At 61.6% G+C, this 26,709-nt stretch overlaps 1 protein-coding gene across 9 annotated transcripts in view; it reads left to right on the plus strand.

Moving 5' to 3' along the window:
* Nucleotides 1-26,709, plus strand: part of LGR6 (leucine rich repeat containing G protein-coupled receptor 6) — an 86,251-nt gene that overhangs the window by 43,181 nt on the left and 16,361 nt on the right. For 8 of the 9 annotated variants that reach the window (XM_086343026.1, XM_086343030.1, XM_086343028.1 and 5 more), the window contains 2 exons: nt 13,389-13,604; nt 17,051-17,122. In XM_086343026.1, coding sequence (XP_086199152.1) covers nt 13,389-13,604; nt 17,051-17,122 — 288 coding nt within the window. Of the gene's footprint in view, nt 1-10,914; nt 11,076-13,388; nt 13,605-17,050; nt 17,123-26,709 lie in introns of those variants that run through there. The other variant, XM_086343035.1, reaches the window with a different exon arrangement.

Raw genomic sequence — 26,709 nt, forward strand, 5'->3', positions numbered from 1 at the left:
TCGGACACGCCTGAGCGACTTAGCAGCAGCAGCAGCAGCAGCAGCAGCAGTGTGTGTATGTTACTCCCAACCCCCTAACGCATCCCTCCCCTTTGGTGACCACGAGTGTTTTCTGTCTCTGAGTCTGTCTCTGTCTTGTAAATAAGTTTGTTTGTGTCATAGTTTAGATCCCACGAATAAGTGATATCGTATATTTGTCTTTCTCTGGCTGACTTACTTCGTTTAGTGTGATAATCTCTAGGTCCATCCATGTGGTTGCTGGTGACGTCATTTCATTCTTGTAAAGGCTGAGTGGCGTTCCATTGTGTATGCGCACCACATCTTCTTTATCCGTTCATCTGTTGGACATTTAGGCTGCTTATGCGTCTTGACGTTGTAACCAGTGCTGCGGTGGACACTGGGGTGCGTGTGTCTCTGAGTGGGCTTTGTCTGGATATGTGCCCGGGCATGGGCTCGCAGGGCACGTGGCAGCTCGGTTCTTAGTTCTCTGAGGAGCCTCCACACTGCTTTCCAAGTGGCTGCACCAATGTACATTCCCACCAGCCGGGAAAGAGGGTTTCCTTTTCTCCACACCCTCTCCTGTGTTTATTATTTGTACACTTTTTGATGAGGGCCGTTCACTCTGGTGTGAGGGGATATCTCATTGTAGATTTGATTTGCATTTCTCTAGTAATTAGCAGTGTTGAGCATCTTTTCATGTCCCGTTAGCTGTCTGTGTGTCTTCTTTGGAGAAATCTCTGCTCGCTTTTTGTTTAGGTTGTTTGTTCTTTTGTTACGGAGTTGTATGAGCTGTTTGTTTATTTTGGAAATTAAATACTTGTCAGTCACATAGTTTGCAAATAGTCTCTCCTAGTCTGTAAGCTGTCTTTTTGTTTTGTTTATGGTTTCCTTTGCTGTGCCAGTGCTTGTGGAGTTGGTTAGATCCTGTTTGTTTATTTTTGCTTTTATTTCTATTGCCTTGGGAGACGACCTAAGAAAACGCTGGTCCAATGTATGTCAGAGAATGCTGTGCCAGTGTTGTCTTCTAGGACTTCTATGGTGTCATGTCTTATATTTAAGTCTTTAAGTCATTCCGAGTTTATTTTTGTGTACGGTGTGAGGGTGTGTTCTGACTTCATTGATCTACATGTTCTGTCCAGCTTTTGCAGCAACACTCACTGAAGGTGAATTGTTTTCTTAATTTCACTTTTGGATTATTCATTGCAAGTGTGTAGAAGTACAGTTGGGTTTTGGTCTTGATCTTGTATCCTGCAATTTTGCTGCACTTATTTATAAGCTCCAATAGTTTTTAATCACGTATTTTAATGTTTGGGGGTTTTGGTTTGTTTGTTGTGGTATTTTAATGTTTGATAGGGAGAGTTCCAGCCCATGTTTCTGCTGTATTTTGCTTGTCTATGTATTTTATAATGTGGACGTGAAAGCGTTAGTTGCTCAGTTGGGTCTGACTCTCTGTGACCCTGTGCACTACCGCCTGTCAGGCTTCTCTTTCCGTGGCAAGAATGGTCTCTCCATTCTCCAGGCAAGAATGGTAGAGTGGGTAGCCATTCCCTTCTCCAGGGGAGTCTTCCTGATCCAGCGATCAAACCCGGGTCTCCTGTACTGCAGGCAGATTCTTTACTGTCTGAGCCACCAGGGAAGCCATTATAACATGGACTTTAGTTTTAATTTGTGAAGATACACCTAACCCCAGCTCCCAAAATCCCATTCAGTCTGTTTTCTGATCCCTCACGTATTTGAGAATATGTTTTTGTGGACTTCACATATACTTGTCAAGCTATCTGAAAGTAAAGTTCGGGACCATTTTCCCTTAGGGTGCTGTCAGTGTGGCTCTATTTTTCCGGCACGTGGTCGCCAGGAAGTTCAGAGACTGGCCTCACTGTTTTGGTCCTTAGAGAGGAGCATGCGTCTTCTGTATGAACGCTTACAGGAGTTTCTCCGTTTATCTTTATAGAGTTTAGCCAGAATGTGCCCAGGTGTGAACCGCTTTTCCTTCAGTTTGTCTGGAACCCAGTAGACATTTGTAAAGTACATTTTTTGCAGCTTCGACAGATTTCAGAAATTACAGCTGTCGCGCTTGTTCTCCAGTCATTTCCAGTCGCCCCTCGCAGCTTCCCTGCCCGCCCAGCTCCGCTTGCATCCTGATTTCTCTTTGAAATCCACCTTTATTTCTCGCGTCCTGTGCTGCTGCCCCTCCGCATCTGCCGTTCCTCCCCCGTGCGTTTGCTCCTGTCTCACCTACACCGTTATTCCTTGTACCTTATTGATGCTGATGAACCACCTGCTGCTTATTCCTGTTCAAGGAATAAATTATGTTTAGAGATTGCATCTTTTCCTGGGTTTTGGGATGCTATTATCATGTTCATGTTCTTCAGAATTTAAAAAAAAAGTTGTCGCTTTAAAGTTTTTCCTTCTCTTTTTAATGATTTTGTTTAAACGTGTAACATGAAATTTACCGTCTTTGTGTAGTCAGGTGTGCGTGCGTGGCATGACGCGCTTCACATCCCTGGGTTAGCATCCCCACCGTCCGTCCCAGGCCTCCTTCCATCCTGCAGAACTGAAACTCCGCACCCGCTGCTGCTGCTGCTGCTAAGTCGCTTCAGTCGTGTCCGACTCTGTGCGACCCCATAGACGGAAGCCCGCTGAACCCTCACTAACCCTGACCCCAGCCCCCAGCCCCCACCCTTCCCCTTCCGCCCTGTGAATTTGCCTCTAGGGAGCTCGCTTAAGCGGAATCACAGTTTGTCTTCTGTGTCTGGCTTATTTCACGCAGCATCCCGTACTCGGGGTTCATGCCCGTGGGAGCAGGTGGGAGTTTCCGCCCTTTCGGGGGCGGAGGCGTTGTCCGCCGCGTGTACGCAGTCGTGTGCTGGGCGCGTCCGGGTCGCTCCCGCCTTCCGTGATTGGTTATTTTCCTTAGGCCAGAGCACGTGTCAGATTCGGTCGCATGTTGCTTCTGGTTGGGGACTGAGCTTTCATCTTCTTCTGTATCTTCATGAGTGTTTTACACTTTCCTCTGTTGTAGCTGAACTTGCTTGACTGTTTTGTGGAGAAGGCGATGGCACCCCACCCCAGTACTCTTGCCTGGAGAGTCTCATGGACGGAGGAGCCTGGTGGGCTGCAGTCCACGGGGTCGCCAAGAGTCGGACACGACTGAGCGACTTCCCTTTCACTTTTCCCTTTCATGCATTGGAGAAGGAAATGGCAACCCACTCCAGTGTTCTTGCCTGGAGAATCCCAGGGACGGGGGAGCCTGGTGGGCTGCCATCTATGGGGTCGCACAGAGTTGGACACGACTGAAGCGACTTAGCAGCTTGACTGTTTGACCTGTTTCTGGGGCCAGAGGAGAGGCTTCAGCGTGAGTGGGGCGGGAGCTCAGGGGTCGGCCCGAGGCCTGAGAAGACGCCGCGTGTGGGGGACCGGCCTCGTGGGGAGGGGCCGCGGCCCCTGAGGGAGAGCGGGGGCGGCCCCACTCTGGGCAGGGGGCAGGGGTGAGTGTCCCGCGGGCGCCGGCGCAGGGGGGAGACATTTCCCCGATGCAGTGAAGGCCGCGCCCTCCCGAGAAGCCAGCGCGGGAGGGTCACTCCGCGGAGGCACTCTTAAAGCCCCTGCCTCAGGGTCCGGAGGGGGCGGTGACGTCTGAGGTTCCGGGGACACGGGCAGCGTGCAGGGTCCTGAGGTCGGCCTGGCGGGCTGCGTCACAGGGGCCGAGGACAGGGTCACGGGGGGTGGGACACAGGGGGCGACTGGAGGCCTGAGCCGGGGAGACCAGCCTGCACGTGGGAGGTCCCGAGTCTGCATGAGCGGACAGACACATGGACGGACGTGGACGGGCCGACAGACAGAGGGGTCAGTGGGGGGACGGGAAGTGGGGCTGGGAGGAGCGGATGGACGCCACGCAGCTGCGACCTGCTAGCTGTCACCCTGGTCCGCGGGAGTCGGGGACCTGCGTCAGGGACGCAGAGCCGATGGCCTCCTCCGATGCCCCCGGGCACCCTCTGCTCGGTCCCTGACGCACAGTCCGCCGGGGCTGCCCAGGACCCTGCGTGTTGCTCAACCTCTGACGTCACTGCCCCTCCCAGGGGGCGGGGTTTAGGAGACCCCGGGGCCCCTTCCTCCACCGGCGCCAGCACCCTTGCGGAGGGCGGGCACCCGGGTCCCGAATGGCCGCAGGACAGGCTAACGGCTCTCTGAAAGCCAGCCTGCCCTCTGGATCTGGGACGGTTGCCTTTCATGGTCCCCACCCCGGATTCCGGGATTGTCACCCACAAAGCTGGCCTTCTGCCCGGATCTGTAGGTCTGTGTCTTCTGGAGAAGTTGGTAGAGGCTGCCAGGCTCCTCCCCGCCTCCGCCTGGAGGATGGGTAATCGTCTTTATACACTGCTGCGATTAAACACACGAAGTGGCCCGGAGGCGCGCTCAGGTGTCCCCTTTGATGTACACAAAGGAAGCGCTCTCCGCTCCTGGGCTTCTGGCCCATCCGTCACTCTCAGGGGTGGAGGGCAGGGTAGCGGGGCCTTCGCAGAGCCTGGAGGGCAGGTGGGGATTGGCTTCATCTTAATAGTCTCTCTTTGATCTGCTGGGAGGTTGCCGGCGAGGGGAAGGATCTTATTAGGCATAAAAAGAACTGACGAAACCGCTTTCCTCAGACAGACTCAGATCTTCCTGTGTAGGGCGAGGCGGCGTGGTGTCCCCACCCCCTCTGTTGGGTGACCCCGCACCCCCTCTGTTGGGTGGGGACCCCACAGCCCCTCTGTTGGGTGGGGGCCCCTCTGTTGGGTGGTGTCCACACTCCCCTCTGTTGGGTGGGGACCCCACAGCCTCTCTGTTGGGTGGGGGCCCCTCTGTTGGGTGGTGTCCACACTCCCCTCTGTTGGGTGGGGACCCCACAGCCCCTCTGTTGGGTGACCCCACCCCCCATTGGGTGTCCCCACAGCCCCTCTGTTGGGTGGAGACACAGATGGAATAAGAATCCCTTTCCTGCACCCCCCACTCCCACCCACACCTGCAGCAAAGCGCAACTGAATTTCTGGGGGCCTAGTCATCAGTGTCCACTCTGCCCCCGACTCTCTCCATCACCTCAGGGCACTTCCCCTTGGGGTGCTGATCCCAACCCGCTGGACTCAGCATTGCACACTGTGGGAGACCAGGCGAGGGGACCCCTGAGACCTTGTCTGTGGCTGCTCCCCAAGGGACCAGGGCGGGAGGGCAGGGACCCCGGGTCCCAGGCCAGCCACCTTCTCTGGCTCTGCCCTTTCCGTACTCTTGACGTTGACCGTCCCTGAGCCCTCCTCCTGGGTCACAGGGTCCCTCTCAGCTCTCACTCCACGAAGGTCTCTTCATGGCACGCCATCCTATGAACAGTGGGGACGCACCCCAAAGCCCACCAGAGCAAACCAAAGCCACACAGATTGAAGGCCCCCTCGACGAGTTTCAGGGAGCGCACACACTGGTGCCCCAGCGGCCTTCGCGTTAATCAGAGAGGAGCATGGTAACGGTCCAGGGCCCAGTGCTGACCTGGGCCTGCCTTCGACACGCACGCTGAGCATCTTCCCTGGAGCCCCGTCCTTTTGGCCGAAGCTCCCTGAGTTCCAAGCCTGTGTCCCCGTCCCAGAAGTTTCTCTCAGAAAGCTGTCTTCTCCGTTAATCTAAAGGCTGCCAAGCAGTGTACACCTGGATTTCTAAAGTCACCGCGGCAGCTCCCGTACCGGCTGCCTCCCCGGCGGCTCGGTGGTAAGAGTCCACCTGCCAGAGCAGGAGATGGGGGTTCAATCCCTGGGTGGATCCCCTGGGGAAGGAAATGGCAACCCACTCCAGTATTCTTGCCTGGGAAATCCCATGGACAGAGGAGCCTGGTGGGCTGCAGTCCGTGGGGTCACAAAGAATCAGACAAAACTGAGCGACTGAGCATGCACAATTTCCATATTCTGAAAGAGGACTACCGCCCCAACCGGCAGATTTAGTCACCCTGAAACGCGTGTGGGCCGTGGTGGGAGGGTGGCCACCCAGAGTGTCCGCAGGAGGCCGCACGCGTGCTCAGCCAGGCCTGTCCTGGCTCAGAGGGCACAACCAGGAGCCGTGTCTGCAGAAGGCCTGGCCTCCCCTCCCAGGCCCGCCTCTGAGCCCAGGGGCTGTCCTCCACGTGCTCCTGCCCCCGAGCCCCGCGCGCCCCAGGGCACGCACCCACTCTGTGCCGCGTGGACACAGCCTTGCACGCTCACGCCACGGCCGTACCTGTTGCTGCTTTCTCACCTTCATGCCTCGAGCCGGGGAGCCCCTTGGGATGGGCACTGGTGTGTCCTAAACAAACAGGCTGGGTTCTCAGAGCTGGTTGCTGCCAGGCACGTGTGTCAATCCAGGTGAACTCACCGTAGAGACAGTTCCACAGGCACAGCGGCCTCCCCCCGCTGGTGGAGGGCCCCGGGGGCCGGGGGCAGTGGCTTCTGCTGCGCCGTCTCAGGCCCAGAGCAGTCTGCCTGCCCCCGGCAGAGGAGAGGGCCTGGGAGCCCTTCGCCGCCCCACCCTTGGGGCTGGATTGGAGGAGAGGCTCAGAGGGTACCCTGGGAACACTCTGGGGTCCCCTCCTCTGGACTCAAGGCTCAATGGCTACTCCCAGGGCAGACATGCAGCCTCAGCCCCGGGGCCCCTGCGGGACTGGCCTCCGCGGCCCTGCCCATTCTGGTCAGGGGCCCGGCCGGTTCACGGGAGGCTCTGCTCCAGGCGGCCTGGCAGCACTTGGCCTGTATGGCTGCCGCGGCGTCTGCTCCGTGCAGCTGGGGTGGGGAGGGGCCCGGCTGGGGGTTGGCGTCAGTGTGTGTGGGGCAGTGTGTGTGTGCAGTGTGTCTGGGGCAGCGTGTGCAGTGTGTGTGTGTGTGTGTGCAGTGTGTCTGGGACTGTGTGTGTGTGCAGTGTGTGGGGCGTGCGGCCCTGCTGGGGGCCTCAGGAGGCGCTCGCTGTTCCTCGGTTACCCGCCTGTGTCCCCTGACCATGGCCTCTGCCCCTCAGGAGCCTTCTCTTCGGGGGGCCCTTGGCTTGTGCACCGGGGCCCCACCTCCTGCCTGCATCCCTCCCCTCCTGAGTCACTGGGGGCCCACCGCCTCACCCTCAGGCCCTTCTCTCACCCCCCCAAGCTTAGCCCAGGCACCTGATCCCCTTCCTGCCTCGGGCTTGCTCCTCCTGCCCTCCTCCAGCACTGCCCCTTGGGAGACCCCTCCCCTGGGAACCAGCTCAGATGTCACCTCCTTCGTGAGGCCTTCATGGGTTTCCCGCAGGCAGAGGGCAGGCCCCAGCTGCAGAGCATTTCCCACACACTTGATTAAGTCCCAGCCATGGGTTTGGAGCCACAGACTCCTTGCTGCAGGCGAGGAGGCAAACACGACAGCCTTCCAGGTTCTGGGTGGGGGTTCAGTAGGAAGGCACGTGTGAAAGGCTGGCCTGCCTGGCGAGGATCCCGCAAGGGAGTCGATGGCCGAGGTCTTTGTGTTGCTGATTAAAGGACAGACAGTCCAGGAGCTTCTCCAGAGACAGGCTGTGTGCAGCTCATGCCGGAGCCCAGCACTGAGCCCAGGCTGGCCTGGCACTCAGAGCCTGTGAGCGCTTAGTGGATTCAGTCAGGCCACCAGGCTGCATTTAATCCAGCCCGACCAAGCTGAGGGCTACTCAGTGACTGAACAGAGATGAGGGGACTTTGGGGTGCCCGGTGCTTAGTGGGGGCACGCCAGTGGCTTTGTGGGAGCTGAGTGAGAGCAGAGAGGCCTTCGGGGGCAGGGTGTGGGGAGGGCGTCAGTGTGCAGGGGCACCTCGGCGTGAGCTGGCCGTGTCTGCTTGGCCCCAGGTGGGCCAGCCCTCCTGCCAAGCCCGCCCCCCGGCAGCCGAGCGCCCTCCTCCCAAGCCCGCCCCCCGGCAGCCGAGCGCCCTCCTGCCAAGCCCGCCCCCCGGCAGCCGAGCGCCCTCCTCCCAAGCCTGCCCCCCGGGAGCTGCGTGCCCTCCTGCAGAGGCTGGCGCTGCCAGCGGTGCTGATGAGGGCGGCCCGGGCATGTCCTTGCCGCCCAGCCGGTGCTAGTCTGTCCCCAAGCCCCCGCCTTCCCTGTGGCCGGCCCCCAGCACCCGCCGCCGCCAACGCCGCCTCAGGCACAGGGTCACTGCTCCGAAGTGGCTGCTTTCTTTCTCCACCGTGAGGACCTCCCCAAGCGCCTCCCTGCCCTGCCCTCCCTTCCTTGGCGAGGCCTGTGTAGGCCCCATGTGCCGTGGGTACGGGGCTGGGCCCCGGGGCCTCCAGCGAAGAGGCTGCCCTTGGTGTGGCTGCAGGCTGGGGGTCAGCAGTCTGGTGCCCCGGAAGGGGCCCCGTGCTTAGGGCCTCCTGCCCTCCTGAGTCAGGATGGCCTCGGGGAGGAGGGTTTCTGGTTCAGGGAGCAGGATGCTCCTGGGTGTCCCACCCAGTGGCTCCCCGTGGCCACCCGGACTCTCGGGGCTCCCTGCCTGCCTGCCCTTCTATGTGTGCGGTTGGAGGGCTGCGTGCAGGGAGGAGGCGGCTGCCCACAGGGACTCCTCTGTGGGAGCGGTGGGGCAGGCCCAGGAAGGGCCCCGCCAGGCTGGCCGGGCCAGGGCGCTGCTCAGGGCGAGGGGCAGCCCCAGGGGAGCCCTGGGAGCGCCGGCTAGAGGAGAGGCTGGCTGCTCTCTGAGGGCCGCTGGCTTCAGCCAGTGCCCGCTCCTGCCCTGCTGCCCTGCGTTCTCTCCTCCACGTGCCTGACTTGGAGCGGGAGAGGCCCCCCGCCCGGAGCAGCGTGGACTGGAGCCTGCCCTGCCGCCCTCCGCCCTCCCCCTTCCTTGGGTCCTGCCGGCCTGCTCTCAGAGCTTGGGGAGCAGGCAGCGGGCCCTAGCCTTTTGAATGGATCCCTGGTGACGGGCGTGTCAGCTGGTGGCCCACTAGGACTCCCAGTCTGTTCCTCGGGTCTTGTCTCTGACTGAGATCTGGTGGGATATAGGGAGGACCAGAGAAGGAAATTCCAGAGGGTCTGTGGGGTCAGTCTAGGGCTCTGTGGGCTGCAGGGACTCTGCTTTCTGGGGGGATGTGGCCCCTGGGCTCAGAGGTGCTTCCTGGTAGGGAGCCAGGCTGTGGAGCGGCGCTGAGTGTGAGTCCAGCCCGGCCACTGACCCGCTTGGGGCAGCCCTCTCTCCTCCTCTGGGCTCCGGGCCCCTCGGGCATGGTGGGCGAGGCTGGTGGCTCCTTGAGCTCCGAGGGAGCAGGACCCGAGTCTCCACCTGCTCTTCTGGAGGCTGTGGGTGAGTCAAGTTGAAGACGGCCACCTGGAGCCTGGCCCCCACCCCCCTCGGCTGCCCCGGCTCCTGGCTGGGGTTTCCCTGAAGGCGCTGTTTGTCCTCACGGCCAAAACCACCAGGAGGATCTGCAGTTGCCAGGTCCCCCGCCCCTCCCTGGGGTGTCCCGCCCCTCCCTGGGGTCCCCCACCCCTCCCTGGGGTCCCCCGCCCCTCCCTGGGGTCCCCCGCTCATCCTTGAAGTCCCTGGCCCCTCTGGATGTCCTCCTTGTTAGAAGGAAGGGGTGCTGGGGGGTAGCCTCTGAGCTGTGCTTTGTGTGTGAAGTGAAGTGAGAGTCACTCAGTCGTGTCCGAATCTTTGTGACCCCATGGACTATACAGTCCATGGAATTTTCCAGGCCAGAATGCTGGTGTGGGTAGACGCTCCCTTCTCCAGGGGATCTTCCCAACCCAGGGATCGAACCCAGGTCTCTCGCATTGCGGGTGGATTCTTTACCAGCTGAGCCACAGGGGAAGCCCAAGAATACTGGAGTGGGTAGCCATTCCCTTCTCAAGCAGATCTTCCCGACCCAGGAACTGAACTGGGGTCTTGTGCACTGCAGGCGGATTCTTTACCAGTGGAGCCACAGGGACGCCCCCACATCAGGGAAACACTGTGTGCATTTCACCTGAACAGTCTCTCAGATGGGTAGTGGTCAAACTAGTCCACTGAGGAGACCCAGCCAGAGGTTAAATGAGGGATGTGTGCCTGGATGTGTCTGCTCACAGGACCCCAGGGGAGACCTGCCACGTAAAGCGCACACTCGTGGGACCTACGCACTCTAAGGAGTTATTCCCACCGACTGGGCCCAGGGCAAGGGCGTCTAAGTGGGAACAGTGACATCTCGGGGTCCTGGGTGTCACGGAGGGGGTGCGTCTCTGCCTGGGGGGCCCAGACGCCCTTGAGAGGCAGAGCCTGAGAGCCAAGCTCCAGCCCACTCGGCCACCCCCGTCCCGCAGTTGCTGGACCTTTGGATTTGACCTGAGCCGTCTGAGGTCTGTGCCCACTCCTGGCCCGCGCTGGCCCTGTATCCTGCCTGCGGCCCTCGCCCGTAACACCCCGCCCCTCTGTCCTGGTCTACTTCCCACCTTTCCTTAAGGTCCTTGGCGTGGGCTGTGATCTGGGGGGACTCGGGGCTCCGCTCACTGCCCAGTCTCTGGGAAAGCTGGGACGAAGGTGCCGCCCCCCGGGGTCTCCAGGGTGTGAGGGGTCTCTGGATGGGAGCAAGGTGGGGGAGAGCCCCCACAGCGTGGAACGAACATCTGAGCGAGTCACAGGTGCACTCATCCTGCAGGAAGGTCTGCCCGGGTCCCCAGGCTGGGGGCCGCTCCCCTGCTGTCTGTGAGCCCCGCGGCCGGGAGGTGTGGGGGATTCTCCCTGGAGGGTGGCCTGGAGCCCCGGGCCTGGGGTGATGGGTGTGCGGACCCCAGAGCAGAGCCCCAGCACAGGAGGAGGCGCCTGGCTCACTGTTCAGGCTCCCCTCCTGTCGGCGTCATTCCCGCCAACCCGAGCATCAGCAGACACCGCTGCACTCAGCACTCAGTGGATAACCTGCGGTCGGGCTGGAATTCAGGTGCTGACTCGCCGGTCTGGGACAGGGCCTCAGACTCTGCCTTTCCGCCGAGGTCCCAGGCGGTGCTGAGTTGACAGTCGACGGACCACCTGCCAGAGGAAGGTCTGAGGCACCCAGCGATGCCATGGAGGGGATGGCGGAGCAGGCATGGCCAGCCTCCTCGACGGGGCGGCAGGCTTTGTGTGAGCGGGTGAGGAGCCTGGGCCGAGGCCGGGGAGGCGCAGGGGCAGGGAGCACGTGCTGCGTGCCTGCCGACCTGCACGGTGGTTAGAGGTGTGTCCTGTGGAGCCGCCGCCAGGCTGGAAGCCCAGCTGTGCCGCTTACTGGACATGTGATGGGGCTGCACGTGGCTTTTCTCCTTTGGGAAATGTGAACCTCACAGGTGAGGATTAGACAGCCTGATGCATACAACGCCCCGGGACTCAGTGGGCTCACTCTCAGTACCCTGGGCCCTGAACGCTGGCAGGGAGGAGGTGCGGCCACGTGGGGCCGCGGGTGCTCATCCCACGGGCCTGCTCTGCAAGGGTCTGTGATGGACCCTGGGGTGGGGCGAGGTGAAGGGCGCGTCCGTGTGGGGCTGATCAAGGCGCCCGGAACTGCCAGCTGACGGTCCTGTGCGAGGGAGCCTGCACCTTGGCTCCTGCACCTTGGAGGGGCAGGAACATCCCAGGGCCGGGCAGCAGGGGCACCATCAGGAAGGGACTCTCCAGGGACCCGACCCTGCAGTGGTCGAGCTCACCCTCGAGCTCCCAGGACGTGCCCATGCCCGCTTCTGGGTGAGGGGCTCGTGCAGAGCGCCAGTCCCTTTGCTGACATGTCCCCCTCTGGAAGGGCTCCTCCCTAGCACTGGAATCCTGGCCACGGCTGTCTTCCCTTTTTAGGGTAAAGCCCTTCCTGGCTTCCTGTTTCCCTGCGGCAGGGCCCCTGAGCCCCAGCCCCGCCGGCCTTGCCAGCTGCCCCTGCCCTGCTCCCTCCCACCCCTCGCCTTCCTGAAGGCCCTCGTGGCCGCTCGTCACCCACAGGCCTCCCTCTGCTGTCCCCCTCACTAGCTAACTCCTCCTCGTCCGGCAGGCCGCTGTGCGGCATCCCCTTCTCCTGGGGCCCCTCCTAACGCGCCCCTGGCCGTCACATTGCTCTGGGACTGTCAGCCTGGCCTTCCCACTGATGCGGAGGGCAGGGACAGAGCTGATGCTCGTCCAGCCCTTTCCCACCTGCCTGTTCGTGGAGGCAGATTGCAGGCCCCCTCAGGCCTTCTGAGCCAGGCATCCTGGGCGGGGTCTTAGAATTTGCTTCCCCCTGTGGCCCCCAGGTCAGTAGCCACAGTTGGGCCATCAGGTTCTGGGGACAGTGACCAGAGGGACAGGCCCTTACCGAGGGGCTTGTAGCCGTCGGGTCAGGTGTGACGTGCGTGGAGGTCTCTCCCGCTGCAGGCTTCAGGGCCTGTCTCGGTCCATTTGCCCTCTCATCCGAGGCTCCGGGGTCGGCCTGTTCACCCACAGCCCCCTGCTGGCTGGCCTGGCGTTTCTCCCAGGGATGGGGAGGGCACTGGTGAGCAGCTCAGAGCAGATGGAGCCCTGCTGGCTGCTGGCGCGCGGGCTTGTGCTGCTGGGGCGGGAGAAAGGCCCCCCACCACCCAGCACTGCAGTCTTCCTTGGGGCCAGGATGAGGGGGCTTGGGGCTGTGTGGTTGGGGTCCGGGGTTTCCATGACACAGGTGCCACATGCCCACGCGGAGGACCGGGCCTCGGTGCCAAGCCCCTCAAGACAGCAGAGCCCACGGGCAGCTCCATGGCCACCGGCCAGCTTGCCTCGACCCTATGGGACCAGCTGCCGGAGGTGGGGCTTCAGCCCAAGCCCCAGCCCAGGAGGCACGGGGTAAAGGCCTGGCGCAGTCCTGAGAGGCCGGGACGGGCTGCTCAGCTGGCAGAGTCCTCCTGAACTCGTGTCCGAGGTCCTCCACCTCCCTGGACGCTCTGCTGTGGACAGGCTGTCCCCTGTCTGCCTGTCCAACATCCAGCAGTCCCCATAGGCATCAGCCAAGCAGGGAGCCCCGTCTGACAGCTAGCCCTTGAGCCGGGGGGCAGTCCCAGGGGGCAGGGGCACCATGATCTGTGTACAGGGGTCAGGCGCCGGGGAGCAGGGGCGCCGGGGTCAGGTGCCAGGGATTGGCTTGCGGCTCTGAGAAGGCCTTTCCTTGGCTGTGTCCATGGGTGGAACTGTCCCCAAGTCGATGGGGGACCATGGTTGCTTTCCGGCCCTGCCTGGAGCGGACGGGGCTGAGAGCCAGCGTCCTCAGAGCAGGGGAGCCGCAGCACAGACAGGGAACCTGGGCATGAGGGGTACTGTGGTCCTGGGCTGTGGACCAGCGCTGGGTCACCAACAGGGATAAAAAGCATAAAGGGCCTCGGGCTGGAGCGGAGGGGCACCCGGGACCTGAGGAGCCGGGCCGTGGAGCCCGGGGGGCCCGCTGCCCTGGCCCAGACTCTCCGTGTCCCCTCCCGCAGGCGCCTGGATGCCAACCTCATCTCCCTGGTCCCGGACAGGAGCTTCGAGGGGCTGACCTCCCTCCGCCACCTGTGGCTGGACGACAACGCCCTCACCGAGATCCCCGTCAGGGCCCTCAGCCACCTGCGCGCCCTGCAGGCTGTGACCCTGGCCCTGAACCGCATCGGCCGCGTCCCCGACTACGCCTTCTGGAACCTGTCCAGCCTCGTGGTGCTGTGAGTGCCCGCCGGCTTTGCTCAGCGGTGTCCCTGGGGTTCCCGTGGTAAAGTGAGGTGACCGTTCCGGGCTGTCAGGAGGCCGGGCGGCACTGGAAGTGCTTTGAGAGGCTGGGAAACGCGTTCAGCTGCTGTTTCCTCTGTGGTTCTGTGCACAGGTTGTAACTGCCACGCTTGGGAGCGCACTCCGGGAATGACTCACCGCTCTTGATCGGTGACGGGCGGGTGCAGCGTCGTGCTTTGGTGCAGGGCTGGGATAAGTTCCCTTCATCCGCCAGCCTGGAGAAGCAGCAGAGAGCCTGCGCTTTGAGTAAAGAGCAGAGCGCTGCCGGGGGAGCGCCCCAGGAGACGGTGTGCCAGGCAGGGCCTGCGGCCTGGGGCTCACTGCCCCCCCAGGACCTGCGGGCACGGGTTAGCTCCTGGCTAATTGCCGTGGACAGTTACTGAGTTCGTAGGGCAATTACCCAGGGCTTGGCGACTGTGTGTAATTGCTCTGGGTTACAGACTTACTGCCACGGGAATGTCCAGACTTTGTGAAATGGGCGTGAGGCCTCCTCTGCTCTTGGAAATCTGGTTTGATTTTCCAAACCAAGGAGTGGACAAGGCTTAGTTCCTTCTGAGAGAGGGAGGAGCAGCATTTGTTTGTCTGATTCTCTGTCCTGGGAGACGGGAGACACAGATGAACTGCTCCAGAGCCTCATCCTCTGTCGGGACGGCCGCAGCATCCTCCCTGGGTGGCCGTGGGTTGGCAGAGGGCGAGCAGGACGGGAGCCCTGATCCCAGCTTTGGTGATACCCCTGTGACGTCCTGATGCTCCCTGCGAATCGTGGGTCTCTGAGAGACGGAACTCCTGGAATGAGGGGTCCTCACGGTGGGCCACTGACTGCTGAGCAGCAGGAGCAAGTGGGAGCAGGAGCCACGTCCTGTGGGACCTGCAGAGCCAGGAGTGAGCTCCAGCTGCTGCCCCAGGCCTGGGGGAGTGGCGGGGGCACTGGGAAGGACAGCAGTGCCGCCCCGGAGCGCAGGACGAGGGTACTGGGTGTTGAGTCAGCCTCGGCCCGGGCGCAGGGCGGCCGGAGCAGCTGGTGGGGGACAGGGGCCTGCGGGGTGGTCCTGGCTGGAAGGACGGTTTAGAGCTGGATGGGTGAGGAGCAGGGGACAGGCACTCGGCAGGTGTCGGTGAGGACGCGCCGGCGAGTGGGCCAGTGGGGCTGGAGAGGAGGCTGAAGAGGTGAGCTGGGACCTCGGAGCGCAGGTTTGACTCTGGCCTGCCAGTGGGGGGCCTGGAGGTGGGAAGGGGCCCCAGGAGGGTGACTGCAGGACACAGAGGGACACGGGAGGGCGGAGGCAGACGCACCGGCCTGAGGGACATTGTGGAGGAAGAGTCAGGGTCAGAGGCCAGGGTCTGGTCGAGGAGTGGGGTGCAGAAGCTCAGTCCGGGATCTCAGGTCTCCTGGGGGCAGGGGCGGGAGAGCTCAGGAGAGCCTGGAGGCCCTGATGCCGCCCTGAGGCAGGAGAGGGGCTGCTGTGGCTGGAGGCCATCCAGGGCAAGGGGGCTGCAGGAGGCTGCCCAGGCCTCCGGGCTGACCTGCAGAAAAGCGCAGAGGAGAAAGATGGGTGCTCGAGGCTCAGGCCAGAGGCATGGGTGACCAGCTGACGGAGAGGGGCTTCCCTTCAGCCTGAGCCCTGAGCCTTCATCAGGCCGCCCTGCGGGGACCCCTGGGAGGGCCTGAGTGGACTGCAGTGCTGGCTTGGGTGTGGGTCTCATCCCTTCCTCCAGACCAGAAGTCCCAGGAGGCTGGGCTGACAGAGGCGCTCAGGATGCCAGGGTTAGTGCAGTGGTCTGCAGGCCTGAGGCTGGACGTGCAGAAGCAGGAGGCACTGGGATGGCAGAGTGGGCTGGAGACGAGCTTCAGTGGGGTGGGGGCACAGGGAGAAAGGCTGAGTGTGCTGAGAGTTGGAGGAAGTGGGGAGGGCCAGGGCTCACTCCTGGAAGCCGGGGGCTGTGTTCCCCCATCAAATCGGAAGCCCCTGCGGAGTCTGGTGCCTCCTGGCGGAGGAGCGGGGAGCACGCAGTCCCTACCCGCCACGCCTGCCACCCTGCTCCCTGAGCATCTTGGAGGCCAGACTGAGTCCTTCCCTTGTTCGCAATTTCCTTCTCCTGCCCAAAGATATTTTTTAATCTTTGAACTTGAATGGCTTCACTAGACTATGACACAGTGTGGGATTTTCTTCATCCAGTTTTCCTGAAACAACACGTGCTTTTCACCTCCGGATTCCACTCTGTTTTGGAGGGTTTTCTTCTGGTTGCGCTTCTGAATACGCCCTTTGTCTGCCTTTGGATCCGGCCCCAGAGCCGGCAGCGCCCGCGTGGTGTCTCCTCGCCTCTCAGCTTCTGGTGTCAGCTCAGGCGTTCTCTCTGACGCCCTGTACCGCTCCCTGCTGCAAATTTATTGACTAGTTTTTCATGGTGTAGTTTTGGTCCTCGATTCACAGTCTACAGCCTCCTTCCCCGCCATTTAAAGTGCTGCCTCTGGGGTGCTCATGGGCTTGCTTTGCGGCAGAAGGGGCTGATGAGCGTCCTGCTGCCCCTTGCCCACGACGGCTTCCTGCGGGCTGCGGCTCAAGCAGCCCCCTGCGGGCTGGGGCTCCAGCGGCCTTGGCTGCTCCTAGTTTCCTGCTGTGTGCTTGCACGGTTGCCAGCTGACACCTTTTCCTGGCTCCCCCTGGGACCGCTGCATTGCCAAGGGCCCCCTGGGCTCCCCCCAGACTGCAGCTTATGGGCTGGGACTGTGGGTGAATGAGGGTCGCCTGCCCACAGGTGCCCGGGGCCTGGTGTGTGGGGTGGGCCCCGGTGTGTGGGGTGCTGTGCAGGCAGGGCTCCCTCCGCAGGCTCAGGCTGTGGGAGATGCGCGTTCCCTCCCGACAGAGGTCCCCCTGGGCTCAGCTCCGGAGGAGCCTTCATCTCCTTCCCTGCCCCCCACCCCCCGGAAAGACATCCTGCGTCTCTCCAGCTCGGGGGCTCCCTGGAGACGTCTCAGGACCTTCCCTTCACAGCTGGGCCTCTGCTGAGGGCCCGGCGCGTTTCCGCGGCCTCGGTCTCTGCTCTGAGCTTCTGTCCGTCCTTGCTGTGCTGCTGCTGTTACAATATTGGGCTGGGGTGGGGCCCGTTTCCGTGTTAATGCTTGCACTCTTTCCATTAGGAATTGGGAGAACGTGCTGTGGTTTACTTTCAGTTTGCTCTCGACCACGGGAGTCTCTCCCACACTCACCACCCCCGCGCCCGAGGCCACGCCTCTGGCTTTTTCCTTTGACAGGAAGCGGACACAGTGTAGCCCGCAGTCTCCAGCCTTGGAGACCTGGCTGTTCCTGCTTGAGAGCGTACGTCCCCCACCCCCGCCATGCGGCCCTGGGTCCTCCCCTGATACGCCTCTCCTCCCACACAGGCATCTCCATAACAACCGCATCCGGCATCTGGGGGCGCACAGCTTCGAGGGGCTGCAGAACCTGGAGACCCTGTGAGTGCTGCCGACGGCCCGAGTCCCGATGGGCGCGGCCTTTCCCTGGAGGGTCCCTCTCAGAGGGCGCCCCCCTTTTCCTGGGGGAGGGGCTGTGCCCACAGGGAGACCAAAGCCCACGAGATCTGAGATGGACGTGGGGCTTTGAGAAGAAGCAGGAAGAATGAGGGCCCTGAACCTGGAGACAGAAGGCTTGGGGAGGGAGCGCGCTGCTGATGGAGTGGGGCGCGCCTGTCAGCGCCCAAGCTGTGGACTCTGGGGAGGCCGCGTGACCCCACGTCACGTCCTGGATCAGCTCTGTCCAGAGCGTGCCCACGCCCTCGGCGCCCCCTCTGCGGTCCCGCCACCCCACGGCTCCCGGGAAGGCTGCATCTCAGTCACCCACAGCGGGGCCAGGCCTGGGAGGTCCCAAGAGTGAGCCCCGACTCACGGGCCAATGTTCTTGCCCCCGACACCCCACCCCACACACGGAGCCTCATTCCTGAGGTGAGGGCTTTCCCGCATCCAAGCAGCAGAGGAGACAGGCTGGGACCAGCAAGCCTGGGCTGCGGGGAGTGGATGGGACGCGGGGCCGAAGCGCAGGGCTGCCCACCCCAGCCTGCCTCCCGCGAGGGCCGCTGCACCAGCCTGTGATCAGGAGAGCCGGCCTTGCCCGGCTGGCCGCCAGGGGCAGGTGGACAGTTGACCAGCATGGTCTAGGCCCCTCGGTCGCCGTGCTGGGCTGTGGGCATCTGCAGAGCTGGTCCTGGACTTACTGTCCGTGGGCAGAGCAGACCTTGGGGGTTGACCGAGAAAACACGCCCAGGTCCCGAGCTGGTCCAGTCTCTGGGCCCCGTGTGAACTGCCTGCTGTGTGCCCGGTGCCAGCAGCCCCTGGGCGGTGGGGGCAGGCAGCCAGCAGCCCTGACTACCGTGCCCACAGCCCCCTCCCTCGGGGACCCGGAGCTGGGAGGCAGGTTTGGAGCCATGAGGCGCCTGCGTCGGGGGAGGCCTGTGTCTGCCTGGCCGGTGGGTGGACGGGGAGCTCTGCTGGGAAGTCGGCTGGGAAGGGGGCCATGGTGGGTGTGCGTTCCCTCTCGAAAGCCAGCTAGCGGTGGTTTCTTCACCATCGGGGCGGCGGCCTGATTCTTTCTCAATGAGCCTGGATGGCAGTGCAGGGCATTGGGCTCAACCTGCCTGGCTGGGCTTCAGAGCCACGGGTGGCGCCCATCTGCCTTTCATCTGCAGCGGAGCCAGCCTGCCGCACAGACCCGGGGCCTGCACCCACTCTGTGGAGGGCACGGACCGGCTGAGGGACCTGCTGCAGGGGCAGGACCGCCCGGCAGCAAGGCCTGCAGTGTCTCACCCACCGTGACGCCGACCTTCCAGGCGCATGTGGACTGAAGGAGAGCCGTGGGGGCTCTGTTGGAGCTGGCGCCCCCGGGGACCAGCGCCCCTGCACCCCACCCCAGCCGTGAGCTCAACACCCTCCCACCCCATCCCTGAGAACTGAGTTCTCCTTCCAACGTTTGCTCTCCCGTTGAAAAGGAGGGTGTGTTCTTGTCCTTTGTCGCCCAGAGTGCTTGTTGGGGGGCCGGCTAGACAGCCAGACGTGGGGGGTGGAGGGGGAGGTTGGAAGCGGGAGGAGAGGAAGTCAGACCTTGAACTGTTGCGTCAGTGGCCTGCTCTGCAGCCCCGTGGTCACCCTGGGGCGTCTGTGCATGGCTCTCTGCAGGGCCGAGGCTCCGCCACTTAGACCCTCTACCAAAGCTTCCTGGCCCGAGCTGCAGCTGGGCTTGAGCTGTGGGCTCCTCTCCAGAGAGACAGCGGCCCCAGCTGTTCCACCCGGGGAGGGGTGGAGGGCCAGGTGCCCAGACACACACCCACACACACACTCCCACACACACCAGGGCGCATGGCTCGAGCACTGCACGGGGACCCTGTGACCACCTTGCTTCTGTTGTGACCTCTGCTCTGGAGGCCAGATGCCCTGGGCTCCACCGCCCACCCGGGTCTTCCTCTGCCAGCTGGGGCACCAGAGCAGGAGCCCCCTGCCCTGTGGGCCCTGGATTCTCTCACCTGCACGAGTGAGATGAACACGCACACACTCTCTTTTATGCCAGAACAGCAGCACCAGGAGACCAGGGCGGGGTGGGGGCCGGGGCTGCCTGCCCACCCTCCTGCGGCAGGACGAAACCCGCAGACTGGGGGGCGCAGGCCCTGCCTGCTCGGGGAGTCTGATCGCACGGGCCGGGCTGTGGGAACTGGCTCCTGGCTCCCTGAGGCCACCTCACCGTGCAGAGCCTGCAGGGAAGCCTGGCTGCGGGCAGCAGGCACAGACGCCATCCTGCATGCATGCCTCCTTTCTGCTCCCACAGTGAGGGTGCCGGCCCCTTGGGAGATCCAGGTCAGAGTGCTCCGGAGTCCTGCACCTCCACTTTCCAGGCCAGACCCATCCAGAGATTCGGGGCAAGCTGCCCAGGTTTCTGTAGTTCATAAGTGACGGACAGTGGACCCCAAGCCTCTGGCTTCCTGGCGCGTCGCTCCATTCAGTGCCAGCTCCCTGAGCTCAGACCAGTCCCTGGACTTGCCAGGGGCCCAGTGAGAAGGAAAAGGGAGGTTCTCCGAGGATGTTGTCAGGCCCTGAGGTCAGTGTCTGGAAACCATGCCTGCAGGCCCCGGCATGCCCTGCGGAACTGTTGAGGAAAGTCCTAAAAGGCCTGGCTGAACTTACTGGTGAATTTGTTTAGAAAGCTGAAGTTGTTCAGAAAGAAGAGGCCTAACCACCGTGCTCACAGCTGAGCCCGCCCCCACCGGCCTGGGTCTGGGGTCTGACGACTGCAGCCCTGTGAGGACAGAGGGGCCTGGGTTCAGAGCGCGTCGCCTCCCTCTGGCCTCTTTTCACCTCACTGAACGAATCAGAGTAGCCCAGTGCCTGTGCTGCTGGGCTACCCCCGTGAAGGGGCTGGGGCCACGGCGCTTCTAGCCCAGGACCAGCGCCCAGCAGAGGTCTAGGGGGACGGCCTGAAGCTGCGCCTCCTCCTTGAGGGCTTTCCAGGATCTGCCTCGCAGAGCGTTCTCACGGCAACAGCAGCCGCCAGGCAAAGGGTCCTCTGCCTCTCGTCCCTGAAACCACCCCGGCCAGCAGACTCTGCCCCAAAGCGGCCTGGCCTGGGCCCTGAAAGCATCCAGCCACATCCCAGGGAGCACCAAAGAGTTCACGCTTCTGAACTGTGGTGTTGGAGAAGACTCCTGAGAGTCCTTGGACTGCAAGGACGTCCAGCCAGTCCATCCTAAAGAAAATCAGTCCTGACTATTCCTTGGAAGGACTGATGCTGAAGCTGAGATTTCAATACTTTGGCCACCTGATGCGAAGAACTGGCTCATTTGAAAAGACCCTGATGCTGGGAAAGATTGAAGGCGGGAGGAGAAGGGGGCGACAGAGGATGAGATGGCTGGATGGCATCACCAACTCCATGGACATGAGTCTGAGTAAACCCCGGGAGTTGGTGATGGACAGGGAGGCCTGGCGTGCTGCGGTTCACGGGGTCGCAAAGAGTCGGACACGGCTGAGGGACTGAACTGACTGAACCTCCCCATTCTGGGCCCGATGGTCAGCTTTGACCAGGGACAGCCCCCAGGCGGCTTTGCACGGAGGTCCTTTCGGGGTCCAGACCCTGCTCTGCCGTCGGCACGCGCCATGTGCAGGTCGCCTGGGCTGTGGGGGCCTCAGTCCCCACAGGTGGAAAGCGGGGAGATGTCTTACAGTTCCCAGAGCCTGGAACGCTGGTGCTCTCTTACACTGGCTGCCTCAGCCTGTAGTCCCTGTAGCTCCAGATGGATGGCAATGTGCCTTTCCCCCCAGTAGTTAGTTACTCTTATTTCCTCCCTCCCTCCTCCCCGCTTCCCTCCTGCACTGAGTCAGAAGGCGCAGGCAGAGTATTCCCCGCGCCTGAGCCGGGATCACCTCCTCTGTAGGCTGGGAGCCAGGCATGCCTGGACAGGGATGCCCAGCAGGTTGGGCACAGCCACTGACTAGTTTTCTGTGGCTGCCGTAACAGATTAGACAAACCTTGTGGCTTAAAAACAACTCCAGAATTGTATTTCCCCACAGCTCAGGGGGCAGGGGGTCCGGAGTCGGGTTGGAGGGGGAGGTTCCTCTGAGGGGTCTGCAGCGGAATCTGCAGGAGCCCCTCACATCCGGCACCTGCCGAGGTCCCTGAGGTCCCTGGGCTGGTGGGCGCTCCCTGCAGTCTCTGCGTCCGCTTCTCAAGGCGTCCTGGGGCTCCTCTTTGGGTGAGGACCTTGTTGGCTCTGCTGCCCGCCCTGATAAGCCAGCACTCTTGAGAGGGTCCTTATCTTATATCTGCAAAGACCCTTTCTCCAAGTAAGGTCACAGCTTCCAAGGGTGAGGACTCGGACTTGTCTTTTGGGGGCTACAGTTCAGTCTGCTCCGCTGCCCGCTGGCTGGCACCCAGAGTGCCCTGCCTGTGGTCCAGTCTCAGCCCGCGGCTGCCCGAGGCCAAACCTGGGGACACTGAGCTTTCCCTTGCTAGTCCTTAATCACCTACGCTTGTGGGCTTATTCGGAGAAGGCGATGGCACCCACTCCAGCACTCTTGCCTGGAAAATCCCATGGATGGAGGAGCCTGGTGGGCTGCAGTCCATGGGGTCGCTAAGAGTCGGACACGACTGAGAGACTTCACTTTCACTTTTCACTTTCACGCACTGGAGAAGGAGATGGCAACCCGCTCCAGTATTCTTGCCTGGAGAATCCCAGGGACGGGGGAGCCTGGTGGGCTGCTGTCTCTGGGGTCGCACAGAGTTGGACACGACTGAAGCGACTTAGCAGCAGCAGCAGCAGTGGGCTTATTAGCTGCAAATCTGTGGGGTTTTGTGGCTCATGGAAGAATTTATTGTTCATATAAAACATCTTTTCTCTGGCTTTTCCCCAGAACCACTAATGACTCCTCACAGGCAGAAAGCTGAGCTCTTGATGTGTCCGCCTGTGTCCCACCCAGGACGACGGTTGACTCGTCTCCGCTGCAGGGCAGCCCTACCTGCTCTCTCTGGGGCGCCATGGCCACCGTGCTTGTCGCGGCTCCCCTGCCAGCCTGCGGGCCCCGTGGGTCCTGCACCCCAGGCCCTGCTCGAGCTGGTCCGCAGTGGGGTGGGGGAGGTGGTTGAAGGAGGGCCTGTAGACCGCTGGGCTGCAGGTTTCCGGAGGACGCCGTGGAGAGAGGCCTGGGGGGCTGAGGTCTGGCCCCCAGCGCCCACGGGAAGGAGGCGGGGACCGCCCTCTCTTCTGCTTCTTCAGTTCACTGGCTCCGTGCACGCTGCTGGGTGTGTAGTGTGTGCCAGGCCCCTGCTGTAGGCTTGGAACATTTATGAACCAGAAAGTCATAACCCTCGTCACAGACTACGCGGCTCTAAGGCCAGAACCAGACTTAAAGATCCACAGCCCAGGAGCGGCCCCGACCCCGTCACACCGTCTAGCTCGGAGAGACACTCAGCGGGTGGTCCCTCGTCCCTGCCTGACTCGGGGTCCCCTCCCACACGCACTGCGGCCTGGCCTCGGGGCCCCTTCTTCAGGCCGCTGCATTCCACTGTGACCTGCACGGACGGCCCCGCGTCCTGGTGGTCCAGCTGAGGGGTGCTGCCGCGGGCACCCGCCTTCACCTACAGAGCCGGGTCCTTCTCTGAGCATCACATCTCAGAGCACCCGGGGCTTTTCTGGGCAAGGTGGTGAGAATGTAACGAGGCTGCAAACCTTGATGCAAATAACCTGGGAGGACCCAGAGGTGGAGGAGGCTTGTCGCCCACGGGTGGTCGTCCGCCCGCAGCCCAAGGGGGCGGGGAAGGGAATGCTCAGGACGAGGCGGTGACTGAAACACCAGCGGCTGCCACGCAGGCAGCAGGCGTCAGGCAGAGGTGGAGCCCCAGCGCCAAGCACCCCAGGGATGACCCCTGGCCTGCTGAGTGTTTTCTCTCTGCCAGTCGAGGCTTCTCGGGGCCCTCCTGAGGGCAGGGCAGCATGGGCCCTCGGGTCGGAACAGCAGCTCCCTTACGGTCAGCAGGACTACCCCGTCAGGGACAGTCCGGGGTGTCTTTCTGGCAAAGAAGAGGGCGGAGGTGGAGGGAGGCGGAAGGGCGAGTTCCTCTCTCGGTAGAAAGGAGGACGATGTGCTGACTGCTGCCTTTGTTGATGGGTGGCCTGGTAGGCAGGCTGTTAGACAGGAAAGCAGCCTGTCGGTCCTGAAGTTGCGCCCGTGTGCCCCGAGCATGTGGAGGTCGCTCGGGGCTCGGGCTCAGCAGTGCAGAGGTGCTTGCGCTCGCCACGTGTGGCCGCCCTGCATCCTGGCCGTGGGGATGAAGGGGGCTCAGGGTTTATAGCCTCAGAAACATCTGGGCTCCCCCACGTTCCCCCACGCATCTTTGTCTGTCATCTGGCGATTACCATTAGCCTTGAGAGTAAAAATGTCAGTGGAAGCCCCATTAATGATGGTAACCTCTGGACGACTGTGGAAAGTGGAGACCAACTTGTGGGTCTGTCCTCCGCTCCGGAGCCTCGTGTCCAGGAAGAGGGAGCAGGAGAGAAGCCCTCTCTACACGCTCTGGGCCTGGTGAACAGGGCCCCTCGCGCAGTGGGCGTCCCCGGAGGAGCAGGTGGCGAGCAAGCCCAGCAGAGGTCAGCGCCTGGCCCAGGGGATGCTGCTGGCCCCCGGCGATCGGCACTCTCCCACCTGCTCCAGAGACGAAGACGCACAGAAGACCCGGCCTCCAGCTCAGGCACCTACCTTGACCTGCTTGCGAGCAGCTGGGGAAGCCAGAACCCCTCTGCTCACCCTCTCTCCCACTTTCCCTAAAGCCTTGCTGTGGCCCTGCTTCCTGGAGCCCAGCGGGACGCACTCTGGGTAGCTCCGAGACGTGTGAGCCTGGAGCCGAAAGAGCAGTGCCAGCTTCGGGGTCCTGCTCTGATGGGCAGAGGTCCACAGCTTCTCTCTGAGCCTCAGTTCCTGATCAGTAAAATGTTGGGGCTGGACAAGGCGACGGTAATCCCTCCGGCTCTGCTCCGAATCCACAGTGCGGCTCTGTGGACTCCAGGAGCGGCCACTGCTGCACAGCGGACGGAGGGAGACCCGGGAGGCAGTCCTGGCGCGTCCCTGGCCACATTCGCCAACACTGTCATCCTGTTGGGCTTGGCTGGATGAGCAGACGAGGGGAAGGACCAGCCACGACAGCTGCACTTCCAGACCAAGCTCTGGCTGGAGGTGGGAACCAGCTCCCTTTAACCTCAGCCCTTCCCCTCCTGCACCCGGCTCCAGGAGCCGCAGACGAAACAGCTCTGGGCTGTGGCTGATTCCAGGCCATTAAAGAGAATGGACTCCACAGCCTTCAGGAGTTTTCCAGCTGAGGTTTAAGGCCCTGTGAATCACCGGCTACAGAGGAATCGGCCTTCCACCAGGGAAGGCAGGCTCAGTCCTCAGGAGCCCTCAGGTCACCACTGGCCCGAGGGCCCAGGGGGTCAGACCATCGCCCTGACGGTGGATATCGCACACACGGCTGGTGCCTCGGCTTCGGAAGCCCACAGGGGATCCCGTCTGCTTCCTGATGACAGCAGGCTTCTGGTCTCCCGGGCAGACAGTATGAACCAGGAGGAGGACGCTGTGAACCAGGACAGCCCCGTGCTGGACGCACGCGCCCAGGGCCGCAGTCCGAGCATCCTCTCCTCGAGCTGCTGTCAGGGGTGGCCTCCCTCTGCACATGTTCCTCTTTGCAGAACAGAGGCAATAACAGTAGCTGCCTTGAAGGCCTGGCATGGGAAATGACCTGCAACGGCGGAGCAGCTCGAACCCGACCACAGTTGCCACCGTCTCATCAGCAGTGTTACCCCACCAGCATTTTCTCCTGTCTCACCTGACCGGGTTGCTAGAGAAAACAACAGAAAAGTTCCGGAAGAGGGAGTGAGCTGTTCTAACCCAGGGACAGGGTTGGCTTCAGGAGGTAGCCCTCCAAGGGGGCCTAGGGCTGGGAGCCCTGAAGGTGTGGGGCAAGGGTGCGGGCCGAGGGCCCAGGGGTCGCAGCTGTACCGGGAAGGGGAGACTCCACCAGGTGAGACGGTTGGTGGAGCTGAAAGGTCACTCTAGGGGTCGGAGCCCATGAGGCATGGAACGCTGCTCTGTGAGTCATGAGAAGGCTTCTCCAAGCGTCTGGAAGGGTGACAGCCTCTGCTTCCCACTTTAGAGACATCTCTAAGGCTGGTAATAATGCTCAAAATGCTCCAAGCTAGGCTTCAACAGTACGTGAACCTAGAACTTCCAGATCTTCAAGCTGGATTTAGAAAAGGCAGAGGAATCAGAGATCAAATGGTCAGCATCTGTTGGATCATAGGAAATGCAAGGGAATTCCAGAAAAACATCTGCTTCACTGACTATGCTAAAGCCTTTGACTGTATGGATCACAACGAACTGAAAAATTCCTAAAGAGATGGGAAAACCAGACCAACCTGCCTGCCTCCCGAGAAACCTGTATGCAGGTCAGGAAGCGACAGAACCAGACGTGGAACAATGGACTGGTTGAAAGCAGGGAAAGGAGTCCGTCAAGGCTGTATATTGCCACCCTGCTTATGTGACTTATATGCAGAGAACATCAGGCGAAATGCCGGGCTGGGTGAAGCACACACTGGAATCAAGATTGCCGGGAGAAATAATAATATAAAAAGTATCAATATCCCAGATGTGCAGATGACACCACGCTTACAGCAGAAAGTGAAGAAGAACTAAAGAGGCTCTTGATGAAAGTGAAAGAAGAGAGTGAAAAAGGTGGCTTAAATCTCAACATTCAGAAAACTAAGATCATGGCATCTGGTCCCATCACTTCATGACAAATAGAAGGGGGTAAATGAAACAGTTAGAGGCTTTATTTTCTTGGGCTCCAAAATCACTGTGGATGGTGATGCAGCCGTGAAATGAAAGACGCGTGCTCCTTGGAAGAAAAACTATGACCAACCTAGACAGCATATTAAAAAGCAGAGACATCACTTTGCTGACAAAGGTCCGTCTAGTCAAAGCTATGGTTTTTCCAGTAGTCATGTATGGATGTGAGAGCTGGACCATAAAGGAGGCTGAGTGCTGAAGAATTGATGCTTTCAAACTGTGGTGTTGGAGAAGACTCTTGAGAGTCTCTTGGACTGTGAGGAGATCAAACCAGTCAATCCTAAAGGAAATCAATCTTGAATACTCTTTGGAAGGACTAATGCTGAAGCTGAAGCGCCAATAGTTTGACCACCTGATGCGAAGGGCCGACTCAGTGGAAAAGACCCTGATGCTGGGGAAGATTGAAGGTGGGAGGAGAAGGGGGCAACAGAGGATGAGATGGTTGGATGGCATCAGCAACTCGGTGGACATGAGTTTGAACGAACTCCGGGAGATAGTGAAGGACAGGGAAGCCTGGTGTGCTGCAGTCCGTGGGGTTGCAGAGAGCTGGACAGACTTAGTGACTGAACAGCAACAGCAACAACTTGGCCAGTGGGCCCCAGACTCGAGGGCAAGCCCTGGAGTGACGCTGGGTCGGCGCAGGGCCCAGGAGCGGCCGCCAGTAGACCAAGGCC

The sequence above is a fragment of the Bos grunniens genome, chromosome 16, assembly GCF_055505025.1.
Source record: "Bos grunniens cultivar Pamir isolate PY7600 chromosome 16, Bosgru_T2T1.0, whole genome shotgun sequence".
Classification (NCBI taxonomy): Eukaryota; Metazoa; Chordata; class Mammalia; order Artiodactyla; family Bovidae; genus Bos; species Bos grunniens.